Below are 17,872 nucleotides of genomic sequence, written 5' to 3'. Positions count from 1 at the left end.
TGAAAATGACAGTACTTGATCCATCTCACCTTCTTGCTTTCTTAAGGTTGAGTTTAGAAGGCCATCCAACTTTCTTGTTATTTTTCTTGATTCACAGTAAAATATGTGTCTGTGAGTCATTCAGTGGAGAGTAATTCTTATACTTATCTCAGTCAGTCGTCCCTTGTAACGACCCGGAAACCGGACCGCTACCGGCGCTAGGATTCAGATCGACTTAAGATCGCCGGAACCCATAGCAAGCCTACTATACATCCTGTGTACCTGATAAAATCCCATACATGATCATACATTTGCATAAAAATTTTTTCATTTCATATACCAAGCTCAACCTGTGCATACATAATAACCTGTATACATAAAACCCACACTAGAGTCCTCATCAAATGCTCTAGCATGGTCAACATCTCATGCATCAAGCTTGGTTTAGCATAACTCATCATTAAAACTTTTACATAATAATCATGTTCACAGGAATATACAAAAACATAAACTAGGGCAAAGCACAAATCTAATCCATTACATAGTACATGTCCACTACTATTCTATTACATAAAGTTATATCAGCCTCTAGACGACTTCCCGAGCTATTCTTGACCCTGCAAACCTGGGGTTAGGGGAAAGGGATAAGCTACAAGAGCCTAGTGAGCATAACATAAAAACAGTTTAATAAACATATGCTCTCATGAAATGCATCATAACACAAACAATACACATCAAATATGGACTTGTCACCAGTAACCCCCTACATATTCTAAATAAATGTCCGGCCATCGACGGAGCTCCTCAGGACTTCCTCTTAAACATAACATAACATATCCATAAATGTAACGACCCGGAAACCGATACCCCTCTGTAACGGCCCAAACCGCTACCGGCGCTAGGATCCAGATCGGCTTAAGGCCGCCGGGACCCGTAGCAAGCCAAACATACATCCTATCACCTGGTCAAATCTCATACATGATCAAAACTTAAACATAAAAACTGTAACATCTGATGTAAATACCGAGCTTGACCTGTATGCAACATAACTGAAAACATAAAGAACCCCCTACTAGAGCCTTCAAAAACTCTAGCTGGGTCAACATAACATACATCAAGCTGGGATCACATCCAAAGAGCTAGAACCTAACTGTAACGACCCGGAAACCGGACCGCTACCGGCGCTAGGATTCAGGTCGGCTTAAGGCCGCCAGAACCCGTAGCAAGCCAAACATACATCCTGTGAACCTGTTTAATCCCATACATGGTCAAGAACATACATAAAATTAAAAACTTGTCTTTCATTCAAACATTTCTTTGCCAAGCCTAGCCTGTGCATGCACAAACATAACATAAACCCCTCATTGGAGTCCTCATCAAATACTCCAATGGGGTAACATAACATAACATAGGCTTGGATCACATAGGCATCATAAAAACATTATATCTCATACAAGACCATGTGTACAGGGAATTCAACAGACTCTAGTCAAGCACATTATCAAACTTATATTACATTACATCTCATACTTTTACATTACCAACAAACCATGTCCACAGCTAAGCTATTGCATAAACTTCTCTTACTCTGCTGACTTCTCTATCTACTCTGCACCTGCAAGACTGGGATTAGGGGAGAGGGGGTGAGCTATAAAGCCCAGTGAGCAGAAACTAAAAACATTTGCTTTAATTCCTCCATTTTTAGGTATATTATTATTCATTTTATTATTATTATTATTATTATTTTATCATATTATTTAACTTTTTCTTTCTTTTTCTTATTCATGCTTTCATGAAATGCAACACATCACAGCTAATCACATAAAAGGATGGTATTGTCACCATTAGTCCTCAACATCTCCAAATGCCAGGGGCGTAGAATGGGCCTCACTGGTCTTTCTCTTACATAACATAACATTCTAAAATGCCAGGGGCGTAGAATGGGCCTCACTGGTCTTTCTCTTACATAGTGCCAGGGGCGTAGAATGGGCCTCGCTGGTCTTCCATAACATATCATCATAACATAACATCAGAGGACTATGGATCACCCAACAACCATCCACATCAACATCAATTTATGCAATGCAGCATATTCGTGAATTCTAATGCAAACATCCTGAAATATTGCATGGCATAATGATGCATGGGCAATGCTTTATGATTCATTCATTTATTCATTTACTTTACTTTAAAACTTAAGGGGTTGTTCCACTCACCTGGTGACTGAAGCTTTAACAACGAACTCTGAACGACTATCTCACAACCGGGGGTCTCGGTTCCTCGGGTCCGAACCTACACAGGTGGACTCAAATGAGGGACCAAACATACAAAAACATAACTCTAATATAACCCCCAAAAACCCCCTAAAACCTCCTGAAAACATCACATGAAAATATGCATGAAATGGCTGAACAGGGCACTTTCGGCGGCACCTTCGGCGGCCGAAAGTCCTGGACAGAGACGAAACTCAGGTAGGTTCGGCGGCACCTTCGGCGGCCGAAAGTGCCAGACAGAGACGAAAGTCTCTTTTCGGGGGCAACTTCGGCAGCCGAAAGGCCTGCCTCCCCAGCCATGTTCGGCGGCCGAAAGTACCTTCGGCTGCCGAACCTGGTTTCTGCCAAAGGGCAGAAACTTGGCTCCCTTTGCACATTTCGCCTCCAAACCTTCCAAACATGCATATTTTTCAACCAAAGCATGCATACAAGTTCCTAGGGGTCTCAAACATGCATATACCCCATCTACAACACTTCAATCATACACAATCAAGCTACATTGTTCAAAAAGTCATCAAAAACCCATAGGTTCAACATATACCCTAACATGCATTCTACCCCTTAAAACCTCATAAAACTTGTTTAAATCATACATTGAGCTTAAGATCGGCTCTTACCTCTTGAAGATCGAGGGTTGAGGAGATCTAAACTTGGAGATGGGAGAAGTTCCAACTTTTGGTCTCCAAGCTCCAAAACTCGTTCTAAGCTCAAAGATCTTCAAAACCAAAGTTATAAACTTGTAAAGATCATGGAAAAAGGAAGGAAAAACTCAAGATTGGGGAAGGATGGCGGAATGCTCACCTTGGCCGAAATGGGGAGAAAAAAACTCGCCCATTTTCGGCTAAGGGACCCTTTTATAGGTGGCTGGCCAGACCACGTTCGGGGGCCGAATGTGCCTTCGCATCCATGCAATGTTCGGCGGCCGAACTTGACTTTCGGCGGCCGAACCTGAACTTCCCTAACTCATGCTTTCGGGGGCCTAACGTGCCTCCAAAGCGCATGCATGTTCGGCGGCCGAACCTGACTTTCGGCGGCCGAACCTGGGTTTTCCTCCAATGCTATTTTCATGCAAAAACTCATTTAGTTTCATACTTTTTAAAACTATTAAAACATGAAAACATTTTTATAAAACATGGTTCTACCCTTCTAGAGGTCTCCGACGTCCGAGATTCCACCGGACGGTAGGAATTCCGATACCGGAGTCTAGCCGGGTATTACACTAACCTGCGCATGCATCAAACCACAAACATAAGACCTCCACTAGGGTCCTCATCAAACTCTAGCGTGGTAAACAACACATGCCACAAGTTTAGTTCAAGTACAACTCAACACTAAACCATAACATACATCATGTACTAAAAAGGGACTAACCAAGTCTTAGGGCCAAGCACAATACTAATCCATAAACATAACTCTACTTTACTTTAATTACATCACATTATCTTACAATACATTGTATCAATTTACATTACATGTCCACACTAGAACGCTAATCTATTACATAAGCACAACCTTAACTCTTGAGACTTCCCGGTCGACCTTCTACCTGCACACTGGGATTAGGGGAGAGGGGTGAGCTAAAAAGCCCAGTGAGTAGAAACAAAGAAAATAGTTCATTAATTACATGCTTTCATGAAATACGCCACAGCACAAACAATTCACATAAAGGATCGGACATGACCACCAAAACTCCCTCTGACTGAAACATAACATGGTGCCCGGCCCTTCGGGCTCCTCAGGACTTCATTATGCCCGGCCCTCAAGGGGCTCCTCAGGACTTCATTAACATAACATAGCTAGGGCTATTGGGGTCGCCTTGGTCCATCCACATCAATAGTAAATAATGCAATGTGTCATATTCGTGTAACTAGTGCAATCAACCTATTACATATAAACATGATGCATGAACATGCTTTAGGTATTTGAATTTCGTAAAATAAAAGATTAAGTTTAGTTCTACTCACCTCTAGCAGACGCTGAACTGACTCTGCAATTGCTAACACTGATGGCCTCCTCGGTCCCTCGGGTCCGATCCTACACAGGTGGACTCGAATGAGGTGCCAACACACTCTAAACAACTCATAAACAACTACCCAAAAACCCCCTAAAACATCACCATAGCCTGCATAGAAAACAACCATGAAAAGACTGGACAGGGCACTTTCGGTGGCACCTTCGGCGGCCGAAAGTCCCACTCCAGAGACGAAAGTTAGGCACTTTCGGCGGCCGAACCTTCCTTCGACGGCCGAAAGTCTACTTTTAAGCCAAAACTCAACTTTCGGGGGCAAGGTTAGGCTGCCAAACCATGCATCCACAGGCAGGTTCGGCGGCCGAAACTACCTTCGGCGGCCGAACCTGAGTTCATCCAGAACTCAGCCTCTCATGCATACAAGCCTCCCAAACCTTCCAAACACCCCAAAACAAGCACCCAACCTCTCAAAAACATGCATTAACTATTCTACAACACGCAACCAAACACATAGGGGCCTCAAACTATCCTAAACCCCAACAACAATACATTCATTATACATAAACACACATTTGCATAAAGGGTAACATAAACCCTCAACCTTATGCATTTGTTCTAAAACAATCCAAATCCTCACATACTCTCTCCCCATCATGCATACTCACTCCCACATGCAATGACTAGCTTAAACCTTCAACATAACTTCACATAAACATACATAAACAAGCATATCTACCCACACTCAACCATTAAAACCTCTTAAAACTTCATTAAAACATAAAGGAAAGCAAAGATCTACACTTACCTCTTGGAGATCGAGGGTTGGTGTGATCCCTAACTTGGAGATGGGAGGAAACTACTCCTTAGGTCTCAAAGCTCCCAAAACTTAGATCTAAGCTTGAAAACTCTTCAAAGCAACCAAGAAACTCATAAAGACATGAAGGAAGTGAAGAAAAATATGAAAACGGCCAAGGGAGGACAAAAACTCACCTGAACTCGAGAATGGGGAGAAAACTCGCCCATTTTCTATCTGAGGGCTCTTTATAGGTGGCCTGGTCAAAGACCTTCGGCAGCCTAACATGCCCCCTAAACTCAAGCATGTTCGGCGGCCGAACTTGAGGTTCGGTGGCCGAACTTGAGATTCGGCGGCCGAACCTTGGTTCGTTTAAACAAAGCTTTCGGAGGCCAAAAGCGCTCCCAAAACCTTCCCATGTTCGGCGGCCAAACTTCACTTTCGGCGGCCGAACCTGGCAAATGCCTCCTTGGTCTTTTCTTTTCAAAACTCAATTCTTTTCCATTTAAAACCATGAAATCATGTGAAAACATTTTAGAAACACATTTTACCCCTCTAGAAGCCTCTGGCATCTTCAGAATTCCCGATTCCAATGGAGATTCCGCCGGAAGGTGGGAATTCCGATGCTAGAATCTAGCCGGGTACTACAATAAATGTCAGGGGCATAGAATGTGCAGCCCTGGTCTTTCTCTTACATAGTGTCAGGGCGCGTAGAATGGGCAGCCTTGGTCTTCCGTATCCGTCATGACATAACCTGCTCGAGGGCTAGTGGGTCATCCAATATCCATCCACAACAACAGTAAATATGCAATACATCATATTCGTGAATTCTAATGCAAATAACTTATTACATAACATGGCATTCGTGATGCATGAACATGCTTAAAAAAGTTTGATTACTTTAAAACAATAGATTAGTTTAGTTCTACTCACCTCTGCCTGATGCTCGACTGACAAAGACGTAACTGGCTCACTAAAGGCCTCTACAGTCTCCCTGGTCCGATCCTACACAGATGGACTCAAATGAGGAACCAACACAACTATTACATGACTCTAAACACTCCCCAAAACCCCCCCTAAAATATCACAAAACATGCATATAAAACAAGCAAAGGAAGGCTGGGCAGAGGACTTTCGGTGGTAGGTTCGGCGGCCGAAGGTCCTCTATAGATCCGAAAGTCGGGGTCCTTCGAGGGCAGGTTCGGCGGCCGAAAGTCCTCCACAAATTCTAAAGTCAGGGACTTTCGGGGGTGGGTTCGGCGGTCGAAACTCCCTTACAGATGCGAAAGTGCTTGCTTTCGGAGGCATGTTAGGCGGCCAAAAGGCTGCCTCCTATGCAGGTTCGGCAGCCGAACCCTGCTTCAGCGGCCGAATCTGGGTTCTCCAGAATGGCAGAACCTGACTCTACCCTAGGCATTTCAGCCCCAAAACTCTCAAATCCTCACACCCAACTTTTCACAACATGCATACTCACTCCAACATGCATAAGGGATATAAAAACTAGCCTAAACCCTAACAAACAACAACAAAACACAAGAGGGAGCATACATTCATCAAAGCCCAACTCAAAGCCTATAACCTTAGATCTAGCCATATCATGCATTTTTAACCCTTAACCCTATTTAAAACTTACTTAAAACATATAAAAAGGCAAGGATCTACACTTACCTCTTGAAGATCTAAGGTAGAAGCAACCCAAGCTTGGAGTTGAGGAGAAACGGTCTCCCAAACTTTAAAATCTTGGATCCAAGCTTAAAACTTCAAAAACAAGCAAAAACTCATGAAAATTTGAAGGAAAAACATAAAATCATCAAAGAAAGGGCAATAATTCACCTTTGCCCAAAAATGGAGAGAGAAACTCCCCCATTTTTGAACTGGAGGCCTCTTATAGGTGGCTGGCCAGACCACCTTCGGGGGCCGAAAGGAGAGCTCCCGCGGCAGCATCATGTTCGGCGACCGAACATAAGGCTCGGCGGCCGAACCTGGGCTTATCTCTCAAAAATATTTTTCTTTTTCTTTTAAAACTTTAACTCAAAAACTAACATTAAAACCATAAAATTTATTTTGTAAAAACCTTATTTTACCCTTCTAAGAGGTTCCGACATCCGAGATTCCGGATTCCAATGGGGATTCTGTTGGAAAGTTAAAATTCTGACACCGGAGTCTAGCCGGGTATTACATCCCTTCCTCCGGAGAGCGGATAACCTTTGTGATCTCCCACATATCCTTGCTTCTCCGACTTTTGATTTTGCTTTTAGCTTGTCTTTTTATCCTCTTTCTATCCTCCCCGATACATTGAAGCACCCCATACTAGCTTCTAGTCAACGTCCTTCGGAGCATCGTCTGATGACTCCTCTTCCTCGAACTTGTCCTTCCCTTTGGACTGTGTCTGGATTGCCCCTGTCCTAGGCCTTGAGGTATCAATGGAGACTTCCTCTCTTCCCTTGGGAGCCATGAGTGACGCCTCCTCCCGAACTTTGCATTGCTCAAAAATAACCTGTAACCTATAACTTGTTGACGTACTGGAGCATTTGCTCAGCGCTTAGATTTTTGAGATCTACTTCATTGACCATAACTATTGAGGGCATGTTTTGTCCACAGGGGTGGAAGAAATGATACCGCCTTCGTCGGTAAAAACCTTAGCTGTAGCCCGAGAATTTTTTGCCATGTCAAGAGAGAAAAAAGAGATTTATTTTTAAGAGAAAAGAGGATAAGAGATATATTTTAATCTTATAAGTCCAATTTCTGATCACTCTCCTTTATTGTTATCATATGCTGTTGAGACCTGGTCGTCTAGGCCGAAACGTTTTCGTTTTGATAACTATTGACTATGGGAACCAAGCTTAGGTGACGTTTTGAAAGCAAGCTAGTTATCCTCTACGACTATCTCATTGGTTGATCGCATTAAAGCCTATTCGATAGCGCTGCAACAAAGGAGTAGACATTTATCTGGTCAATTTAAGACCCATATCGGGACTATCAAGAAACAGTTGCAACAAGCTCAGTTGAATAATAGTTATTTATGGAGAATACCATATTTTCCTTATGAGCTGAGTCATATTTTCCTTACGAGATGAGTTAAATGATTTGTTGTTAAAGGAAGAGTGTTTTTGGAAACAAAGAGCTAAAAACTTTTAGTTGCAGGAAGGTGACTCTAATGCACGGTTTTTCATTCTAAATCTACGGTCTGTCATGAAAAGAATTGCATTGAGGAGCTTATTGATGATTCGGGAACTTGGTATTATCACCAACATGGTATACACTCTTTGGTGGTCGAGTATTTCACAGAATTGTATTCTGATGCTAGGGGTGATTATAATAGTGTGTTGGATGTTGTTTCAACTCAGGTTATAGAAGAGGATAATGCTAATTTATTTGCTCCGTTCTCTTTTGAAGAATTTACTATTGCTATTAAACAAATGCATCCAGACAAATCTCTAGGTCCGGATGGTATGAATCCAGCATGCTACTAAAAGTTTTAGTCCTTATTGGGAATAGGTGTTTTCAATCAATGTAAGTAATCATTATCTGATTGTAATTTTCCAATTGAAATGAATGACACTCTTCTTGTTTTAATTCCTAAAAGGGATTCCCTGTCTTGTCTTCTGTTAAGGATTTTCGCCCGATTGCCTTATGTAATGTTCGGAACAAGCTTATTTCTAAGGTGCCGTTTGAAGAAAATTCTACCTTAGATTATTTCTTATTATCAGTCCGCTTTTGTACCGGGACAGATTATAACTGACAATGTATTAATTGCATTTGAAAGCATTTGAAATCATTCACCAAATGAAGTGGATGTTAGCAAAATAGTTGTAGAAACTGGTTTTGAGCCATGAAAAAAAAAAAAACTTTCTTTCAGGAGTTAATTACCCCATTACACTTCCTGAAGGGTGGTGGCAATACTCTTTCAAGATACAATAAAACTAAGAAAATCACATACAGTAATTCTATAATTTTCTAAAAGAAATTTATATTGAAGTTTAAGGGAGAATATAAAAGAATATACAGAGTTTTGAAGTAACTGTTCATATCTGTTGGAGGCACTTCTTCAAATAGATTGTTTGGATAAAAAACAATAAAAATAGTATTTGTCAGATCATAATTTTTGTCTCAACATGTATCTAAGTACTAAATTTTTTATTTATAATATAATATTATCAATTTTGGATTCCCTACAAAATATTAAAACACTAAAATTTCCCTCAATATAAACACTTAAAAAATCTTATAGTCTTTCTAAGTAGTTCTATACTTTTCATTCTCACAACTTATTTACACAAGCTATGAATCTATTTTTATAACAGCAGAAAACAAGGGGTAAGAAAAGGGAAGTTGCATTAAATCTGGACATACGAAAAGCATATGATGTATTGGATTGGTCTTTTTTTAGATGTATGATGCAGAATATGGGATTTGCTAGCAGATGGGTTGATCTTATAATGTTATGTGTATCTACTGTTTCATACAATGTTGTCGCTAATGGAAATGCAGTGGGTCCTATAGTTCCTAAACGTGATCTTCATCAGTGTGATCCTCTCTTACTGTATTTGTTCATTTTGTGTGCAGAAGGCTTAAAAACACTCTTATCTCCAGCTGAGGATTCAGGGAATATCCATGGCAGTCGTGTTTGTCGTGAGGGGCCAAGCATTTCACACTTGTTGTTTGCGGATGATAGTTTCTTGTTCTTTAAAGCAATTGAACGTGAACATCTCTTTATCAAGGATATTTTGGCAACCTATGAGCAAGCATTTGATCAGACTGTTAACTTTGAAAAATCTGGTATTTTTTTCAGCCCCAATGTAAGTCCTGTTATACGTGCTAATATTTAGATTGATTTGGATGTCCATACTCTGCTTAATCATGGTCGGTACTTAGGATTTTCTTCACTTATTGGCCGAAATAAAAGGCAAATATTTGCTTTCTTGTTAGATAAGCTAAGAAATCGGTTTCAGAGTTGGAGGGGAAAATATTTAAGTAGAGCTGGAAAAGAAATACTTTTTTTTGCATGAGCGTATTTCAGATTCCTACATCATACGTGAGGAGATACAAAGGATGATGAATTTATTCTGGTGGGGTATGAAGCAGGATGGCTCTTTGAAGATTCATTGGTTTTCCTGGGTCGTTTGTGTGGATCTAAGTTCACAGGAGGTATGGGCTTGTGTGACTTGCATTTGTTTAATTTGGCAATGTTTGCTAAAAAAGAGTGGAGGTTGACAAATGATAAACACTCTGTTACCTCGGGTTTTTAAAGCTAAATATTATCCGAGGGGGGAATTTATTAATGGTCGGCTGGGACATAATGCTAGTTTTGTTTGGCGGAGTTTGTTGGCAGCACAACCTTTGCTTCGGGTAGGTTTGCGTTGGCGGGTTAGGAATGGAAGAGGTATTAATGTGTAGAAGGATCCGTGGCTTTGTAGTGATGATGGCTTTTATATTTCTTCTGAGATGGTCCCTGGCTTTGAGAATCCAATCCCTCATTGTGACGTGGACGACGTGATGGTATGACATTTTGCCAATAATGGAGTTTACTCAGTTAAGACGGGATATGGGCAAGCTTTGACTGTCTGGCAGTCGACAGATCTAGTGTCAACGCCTAGCAACTGACACTGCTTATGGAGGTTATCTGTCCCATCGAAGATGAAGAATCATGCTGATTTTCAGTATACATCTATGAGGGAATTTTGTTTTAGTATGATTGTGGATCAAGGTTCTAGTGTTGCAGCTGCTAGGTAATTTAATTGGATTCTGTGGGAAGGTATGTTGATTGCTAATACTGAGGTGGTGGCTGAATTGCGAAGGGTGGTGAATGAATGGATGGTTGCGCATGCAGGTCAAGATACGATCGCTGGCAGGATGAAACAACACAGCGAGCCTCAAAAGTGGTGTAAGCCCAGTGTTGGTTTTTTGAAATGCAACGTGGATGCTTCTATTAACCAAGGTTTCTGTTCAACTTCCTTTGGAGCATTCCTTCGGGATGCAGATGGTCAGGTGGTTTATGGATATTCGGGATATTCTCCAGAGGTTCTATCACCATTAGCAGCAGAAGTAATAGCTTTAAGAGAGACGTTGCTTTGGATCTTGTCTATGCAGCTTCCATTAAAAAAAATTTCTCCCTTTCTATATATGATATAGATAAATTAGAAAAATAAAAAATATTATAGATATTTAACTGAAGTAATTTTAAAATTTTAATTCACTAAAAAAGAATTAATGATTTTTTCTAGTTCTTATTTTAAAACATTTTATTTTATTAATATTTTTAATTTCTTATTTTAAAAATATGAATTTATTATTTAATAATATTTTTAATATTTATATAATATTTAAAGATATTATTTTAATAATTTTTATTTTGAAATTAATTTAGTGGTATTTAACTTAATTTAGATTGTTACTTTAAATATTGTTAACAAACTCCAAAATCAATTTAAATAATAAAATTATAATTTAAGTTATATCTTTATTTAAAAAATTAATTTTATTATATTTCTATATATTCTAGATTTCCTTAACTAATTAAAATTAATTTAAAAAATTATAATTTATTTTAAAATTTAAATTTTAAATAATAAAATTATCAACTATTCAGATAATTAAATTCAATATTATTATAAATAATTTAAATTGAAAAATATTATGAGAAATCTTTTTTTTTCACTTTTATATATAATATAAATTAATTTAAAATAAACTTATCTTCCTCTATTTTTAGTGAGTAATATTTTATTTAAATTGAAATAATTGATAAATTAATTAATTTTAATTTTTAATTTGATTTTATTTTATTTTTTTATTCAATTAGGTTTGATTTTAATATTTTAAAAATCGAAAATCTGATTCGTTTTGATTTTGGTAAAAACTTTTCTGTTGAACCAAATCAAAACCGAATATAAAACAATACAGCATCGTTTTAGTTGAGACTTAATCTAAATCTGCATACTACCTCTCTCGCATCGTATTTTCACGCAGCTCCTCTCAGCGTCTCTCACTCTTCCCCAATCTCCATCTCCATCTCCTCTCTCCTTTCCTTCTTTCTCACCTCAGATCAATTCTGCTAGCCTCACGCCGTCGTCGACTAGTCTCCGAGAGGGTTGTTTTACTGGTTCGCCGTTGCCTTGGCCCGGGTTTACTCGATCGTTGTTGAAGAAGAAACGCGTCGCCCCCTCTTTGCAGGTTCAGCTCCTGCCGTTTCCGCCTGCTGTCGCCGTCACCGTCTGCACATCTCTGTCGCCGTCACCGTCTGCACATCTCTGTCGCAAACCAAAACCCAGTCGGCCAGTCCGGACTGTCTCATCTCTGCTGCACCGTCACCGCAAACCAGTGGCTGCTGACCTGCTGTAAATGTAAGAGATTTATTTTTTTATTTTCTTTTTGAAAAATTTTCTATTGAAAATGAGCTATTATTGTGTTAAATTTTGAGAATTCATCAATTCAGCATTGTGAAACTATATATTATGTATATTATGGGTATGTGATAATAATGTGTTATTTGTTTAGGACATGCTCAAGAAATAAGCCATTTAGAAGATAATTAGCATTTAGCAGGACATCCTTATCTAAAATTAGTCAATATAATTAGGTTAATCACATTATGTTATTTGTTTACTGTTATCGATTTGAGCTTGAGATTTCATTTACTGATATGTGTTTACATTGAAATTTTATCATGAGTTATCATTTTACATTGAGCTTGTGATTTTATCATGAGTTATTGAAATTTTATATCATACTCTGATATTGGGGTTAATTGCAAATTGATGCCTAAACATGAAAAAGTCATCTTGAATTTACAGCTTACAAGCCATTGGAATTGAAGAGCTAGCCTTTTTCTTTTCTTTTCTTTTTTTAACTCAGATTCTCATATAAATTATATGGAGTTCACAAATTGCTTTTCCAAACAAAGGCAATTAGAATGTTAATTAAATTTAAAAAGGTTCATCCCTAAATCCAAAGTTTCTCTAATATTCAAACATTTTATACAAGCCAAACAGGTAATATAATATTTGCCAACTTTGTCAAACAAAAGTTAGTTCGAGAAGGAAAGGATTCAGAATTTTCCTCGATTGCAATGATTTTCAAATTTGTAAAGTTGACATTATAATTTGTAATTACCCCTAAATGTCATAAAAAGGAAGTAATGCACCGAACAAATTTTAAGTTAATTAAAAAGAAAGCTTCAGGATAGTCGAGCCGAGTTTTGAAGAGTTCAAACTTGGTTCAGTTGAAATTTTTTTGAGCTTGAGCTTTTATTCATTTCAAACTCGAGCCAAGTATTAATAAGCTCAAACTTGACTCGTTTAGCAAACGAGGTTAGATGAGTCGAGTTTTTATCCAGTTTAGTATCGAATAGTTTATAAATAGTTCAATTTATTTACATGTATAATGAGTTTTAGTTTAAAACTAAATAATTTTGGTTAAATAAGTATATATACAAAATTGACGCTCAAACTTATAAAGATGAGCTTTTAAATTTTAACGATCTAAATATATGCAAGTTTTAAGAGTGTAATTAAACTATATAGAGCTGAACTTAGAAAATTTAGGTTTACTTCATGAAAATATATGTAGAGTTTGAGTTTATTTATCTTATGATATTAATTTCAGCCTGCGGAACGAGAATATTCACGGGTCTGGCTCTGCTCATGAACTCGGAGACGAGCTGAACTCACGAGTTTTAACGAGCCAAATACTATGGAGCTCAAGATCGGCTCGTTTACTGAACGAGTCTAAAAATTAAGTTCGAGCTTAACTCATTTAGAAATCGAGTTGAGTCCGATCGAGTTTTTATCGAGCCGAATCTTGAGTAGCTCACGAACAGTTTCGTTCATTTACACCCCTATAGACTAGGAATCAATTACAGTGTGCAACACAATTTTCTTAATAATAATACTTTGATTTGAACCATTCATATGTTAAGATTTTCAATTTGAATCCTAGAAGTTTTTTAAACAAAATTTTCAAGGAAAATATTTCATCTAGTAGAATAAGTCTATTTGTCCAATTTCTTAAGGAAATAAAAACTCAAGCATTATACTTAAAAAATTTAAACTTGAATCTATAATTTCTCTAAGAAATTCTTACATATTTTTAACCTATTTCATACAAGCCATATATTAATATGAAGTTTGTTTTGTTGGTATTTATAACCTTAAACAAATTTTGTCAAACAAAAATATTAAGTATGGATTGCTGAAAGAAATTACCACAAATTCAATTGAAATTTTGGAATTTTAAAGTTTTAAATAATAGAATGTACATTGTAATCAACCCAGCCTTCACCATTCTTGTTAGTTACGGTAGATTTTAACTTAGTCAGAAGATTCAAGACCACAAAACTTATAACATTTATTTAATTATTTGCTATAAAACAAATAAATTAAATGTTAATAGTTAGTAAATTCTAATATTTTCTTGGCCATAATCTTAAATTACTATTCATTTTTTTGGCAATCTTTTGTTCTGCCTCTTTTTCACTTTTATCAATATTATAGATTTTAAGTTATAGGTGTTATATATAACATAACTTTTTATAATTTTGAAATATATCTACAAATATTAATCATGGTAAATTTTAAATGATATTTAAAAGATGAAATATTAAATTAAAGTCAAGTGAATAAAAAATTATTTTCCTTTTTTGTCCATCACACTACATTTATCATTTTAAACCTACTTAGTTTCATGGTTGATCCATTACTAATTACTGAATTTTAACTTAATTTAAGCAAAATTATTTAATTTTAGTTATATGTTTTAAAATAGTTTTCAAAATTAAATTTTTAGTTATATTTAAGCATTTATTTAATTATTGCTCATGATTTTTACTACTAATGTTAATTATTGCTCATGATTTTTCAAATAAAATATAGGTCATTCTACATGCAATCATTCTCTGTTCTTCTCCAACTCCATTGCACCTGTAACTGCCTCAATGAAAACCCTAATCAGCCCTCCTTTTTTTTTCAGGTAGATACTAGATTTTGATTGTTATCTGTCTCGGTTCTCTCATATTCTTGGCAGAATCTATCTCCAGTGGGAAGCTGCCGTGAAACAAAGGTACATCTCTGCAAGTCTGATCATTTTGCCAGAGCTTTATCAGGCATTTCTTGATCATGTTTGTGATGTGCCCCAGTTGATTTATGTATTTGTTATTGATGTAGATATGATTCTTGTTTTGGGTTCTTGGTGACTGAATAATCCATACATTCTTAGGGTTGGATGTGGAATTTTTTACATATTGAATCAGACATTGAGTTTCTGGGAAATCAAATGAGTGCTTAATGCTAATGTAATGGCACTAGCATTTATTTATAGTCTGCAGAATCTATGGCCTTTATCGATTTTTAAGTTTGATGATTTGAAAGCATCAAATGAATTGGTTAGCAAACTATCCATACCCGAGAGCACGAAGAGGTTTGTTTATGCAATTCGTGATCCTGACTCTCAATCTGTGATTTACATACTCTCTGTTCAGAATTTGTCTGAGCGATCTGCTATAGATGCTGAGTGCCTGATTAGGGAGATTCGACCTGAAGCTGTTGTGGTTCAGGTCTCTCCTTCTGCATTGAGTGAAATTCAATCGGAAGAGGGGGAATTGGGGAATAATATAGATGACCCACTGCCAACTTCGTCCTTTGGGGTGATTAAAAGATGTTTTATTGATAAAATCAGTAAGGACAAGTATGAAAATTTGGCTGGAAACTTGGTTTTGAAAGAAATATTTGGGATTGGTTTTTATGGTCATATCATGGCAGCTAAGAAATTGTCTAGGGAGGTAGGGTCGTCGTTTTTGTTGCTTGAAACACCACTTGTTCAGACTGCTGTTGTAGATAATCCTTCCAGTGAAGTTGATACAGGGACCATGTTTCGTGGGTTGGTTAATAGTTTGATTCCACATAAACTGGGTTTGGCTGTCAATGTTTCATCAAGTTCAAGGAAATTTTGTGTTACAGATGACACTCAGTTCCAGATGGTGAAGTTATTGTCTTCATATATGGAAGTATCTTTGCAGAAGTTAGGCCCTTCAAGTTCAGTTTCTCAGGCAGTATCAAAAGACATTCACCCAGGAAGCAGTTACCAGGTGCCACCATTTGCCCAATCTATTTATCCATTGCTTTCAGATCTGCATAATATATTTATTGATCTTCCATCAATTGGGAGGGCTCTAGCCTCTTCACAAAAGATGCTTTATGATGTAAGCAGAGGGGAAATTGTGGATGCCCAAATTATATCTGAAGTTCATACCTTCCGAATTGCAGTTGAAGGACTGAGAATTGCTCTAGATAGGGCTGGTAGGTTACCTATCAAAAGCTTGGGAAACCGTAACAAAAATAAGGTCGAGTTTTCAGAGCTTTCAGTTGAAGACAAGTCACACGCCCTCCTTGCAGAGGCCCTTCACAGTCAGACTAGGAAGGTCAAGTCTATAGTAGCTTTAGTAGATGCTAGTAGCTTAGCAGGTCTCAGGAAACACTGGGACACTCCTGTGCCTTCAGAAGTCAAGGAATTGGTTGGCCAGGTTGTCACTAATTGTGAATTGGATGAAGACTTATCAAATCAGGCAGACAAGAAGAGCTTGTTTTCTAGTAAATCCGTGGTGGCAGTTGGAGCAGGAGCAACAACAGTTTTGGGAGTTTCGTCTCTCTCTAAAATGGTTCCCACATCAACATTGTTCAAGGTTGTAACTTTTAAATTGCCAACTTCTCTTAATTTTGTGCTAACCCAAACTCAGAAGACTATGGCAATAGCTCTAAGCAAGACTCTGGGTCCAAAAGTGGTTGCTCCAGGTCTGGCAAATTCTGGAGCCAATGCAACATCTGTCTTCAAAGCAGTTGCTTCTGCCGAGAAAATACGGACAGTGGCCCACAGCATTATAGCCTCTGTTGAGAAGACCAGTTTTTCAGCCATGAGAACTGCATTCTATGAGATAATGAGAAAACGACAGGTACAACCTATAGGTTTCATGCCTTGGGCAACATTTGGTTGCAGTATTGCAACTTGTTCAGCTTTGCTTATGTATGGAGACGGGATTGAATGTGCTGCTGAATCTGTTCCTGCCGCCCCATCAATTGCCTGTTTGGGGCGTGGGATTCAAAATTTGCACCAAGTATCTCAAGAAGTAAGGCAGAAGGATGGCACTAGAATACAAAAAGCCATAGAGTCACTGATGTACAGTTTCCGGAAAGTAAAGATTCAATAAAGTACAAATCTTCTCTTCTTTTTATACTAAAGGGATTGCCCCTAAATTTAGAAGAGAATTCTTCTGTACATAAAGGCATATGCACTGGGGTTATTTGAATCATCATGGATGATTATCTTTATATATATATATATATATATATAAAACCAAGAAAGCTATTAATGGATATTCCCTTTTGCCCCCCTTTTATGTTTAACTTCAAATAGCAGTTTCTCCATTCCCTGTAATTTTATCCACTGTTTAAAAATCTTTGCTACCATATTCATGATTTTGACAATTATGACGTTGCTAAGATTAAAGTGGTTGAAAATTATTTTCCATTGGGTTAAGAAAGTTTGGATCAACTTGTTTATAGTTCCAAGGTTGATGAAACTACCTTTATAAATAAAATTTAAAACGTTGAATATAAATGTAAATTATTATAAATATTTAAATTTTTTATTTAATATTTCTAAAAAGATATATTTTTTAGCTATACGTGGAGTGTTGTTACATCTCTTCTATACAACTCTGTAAATCTATACATATCTGTTATGTAAAACTTAAATTCTCTTTAATATTAATGCATTAAATTTACTGAAATAAAGTAGTACAATATATAATTTAAATGGAAATAATGGTAATAAAAAGAAGAAAACTTTAGTGCAGAGTCTTTAAAGATT

General features: G+C 37.4%; 1 protein-coding gene across 3 annotated transcripts; it reads left to right on the top strand.

Annotated features, from left to right (window-relative positions):
* The first annotated feature begins 11,940 nt into the window (after positions 1–11,940).
* LOC110613897 lies at positions 11,941–17,378 on the top strand. 3 transcript variants are annotated; one of them, XM_043956169.1, is made up of 3 exons: positions 11,941–12,357; positions 14,985–15,070; positions 15,175–17,378. In XM_043956169.1, exon 3 carries the CDS (start codon positions 15,306–15,308, stop codon positions 17,208–17,210), a length of 1,905 nt encoding a protein of 634 aa, XP_043812104.1. In that variant the 5' UTR covers positions 11,941–12,357; positions 14,985–15,070; positions 15,175–15,305; the 3' UTR covers positions 17,211–17,378. The 3 variants fall into 3 exon arrangements, with proteins under 3 accessions (XP_043812104.1, XP_021610987.1, XP_043812103.1); XM_021755295.2 differs by having other exon boundaries at positions 14,981–15,070; XM_043956168.1 differs by having other exon boundaries at positions 14,985–17,378.
* The last annotated feature ends 494 nt before the right edge of the window (positions 17,379–17,872 follow it).

The sequence above is a fragment of the Manihot esculenta genome, chromosome 4 (genome assembly GCF_001659605.2).
Source record: "Manihot esculenta cultivar AM560-2 chromosome 4, M.esculenta_v8, whole genome shotgun sequence".
NCBI lineage: Eukaryota > Viridiplantae > Streptophyta > Magnoliopsida > Malpighiales > Euphorbiaceae > Manihot > Manihot esculenta.
The sequence above is the reverse complement of the archived record's forward strand: the minus strand, read 5'-3'. Positions and strand labels throughout refer to the sequence as shown.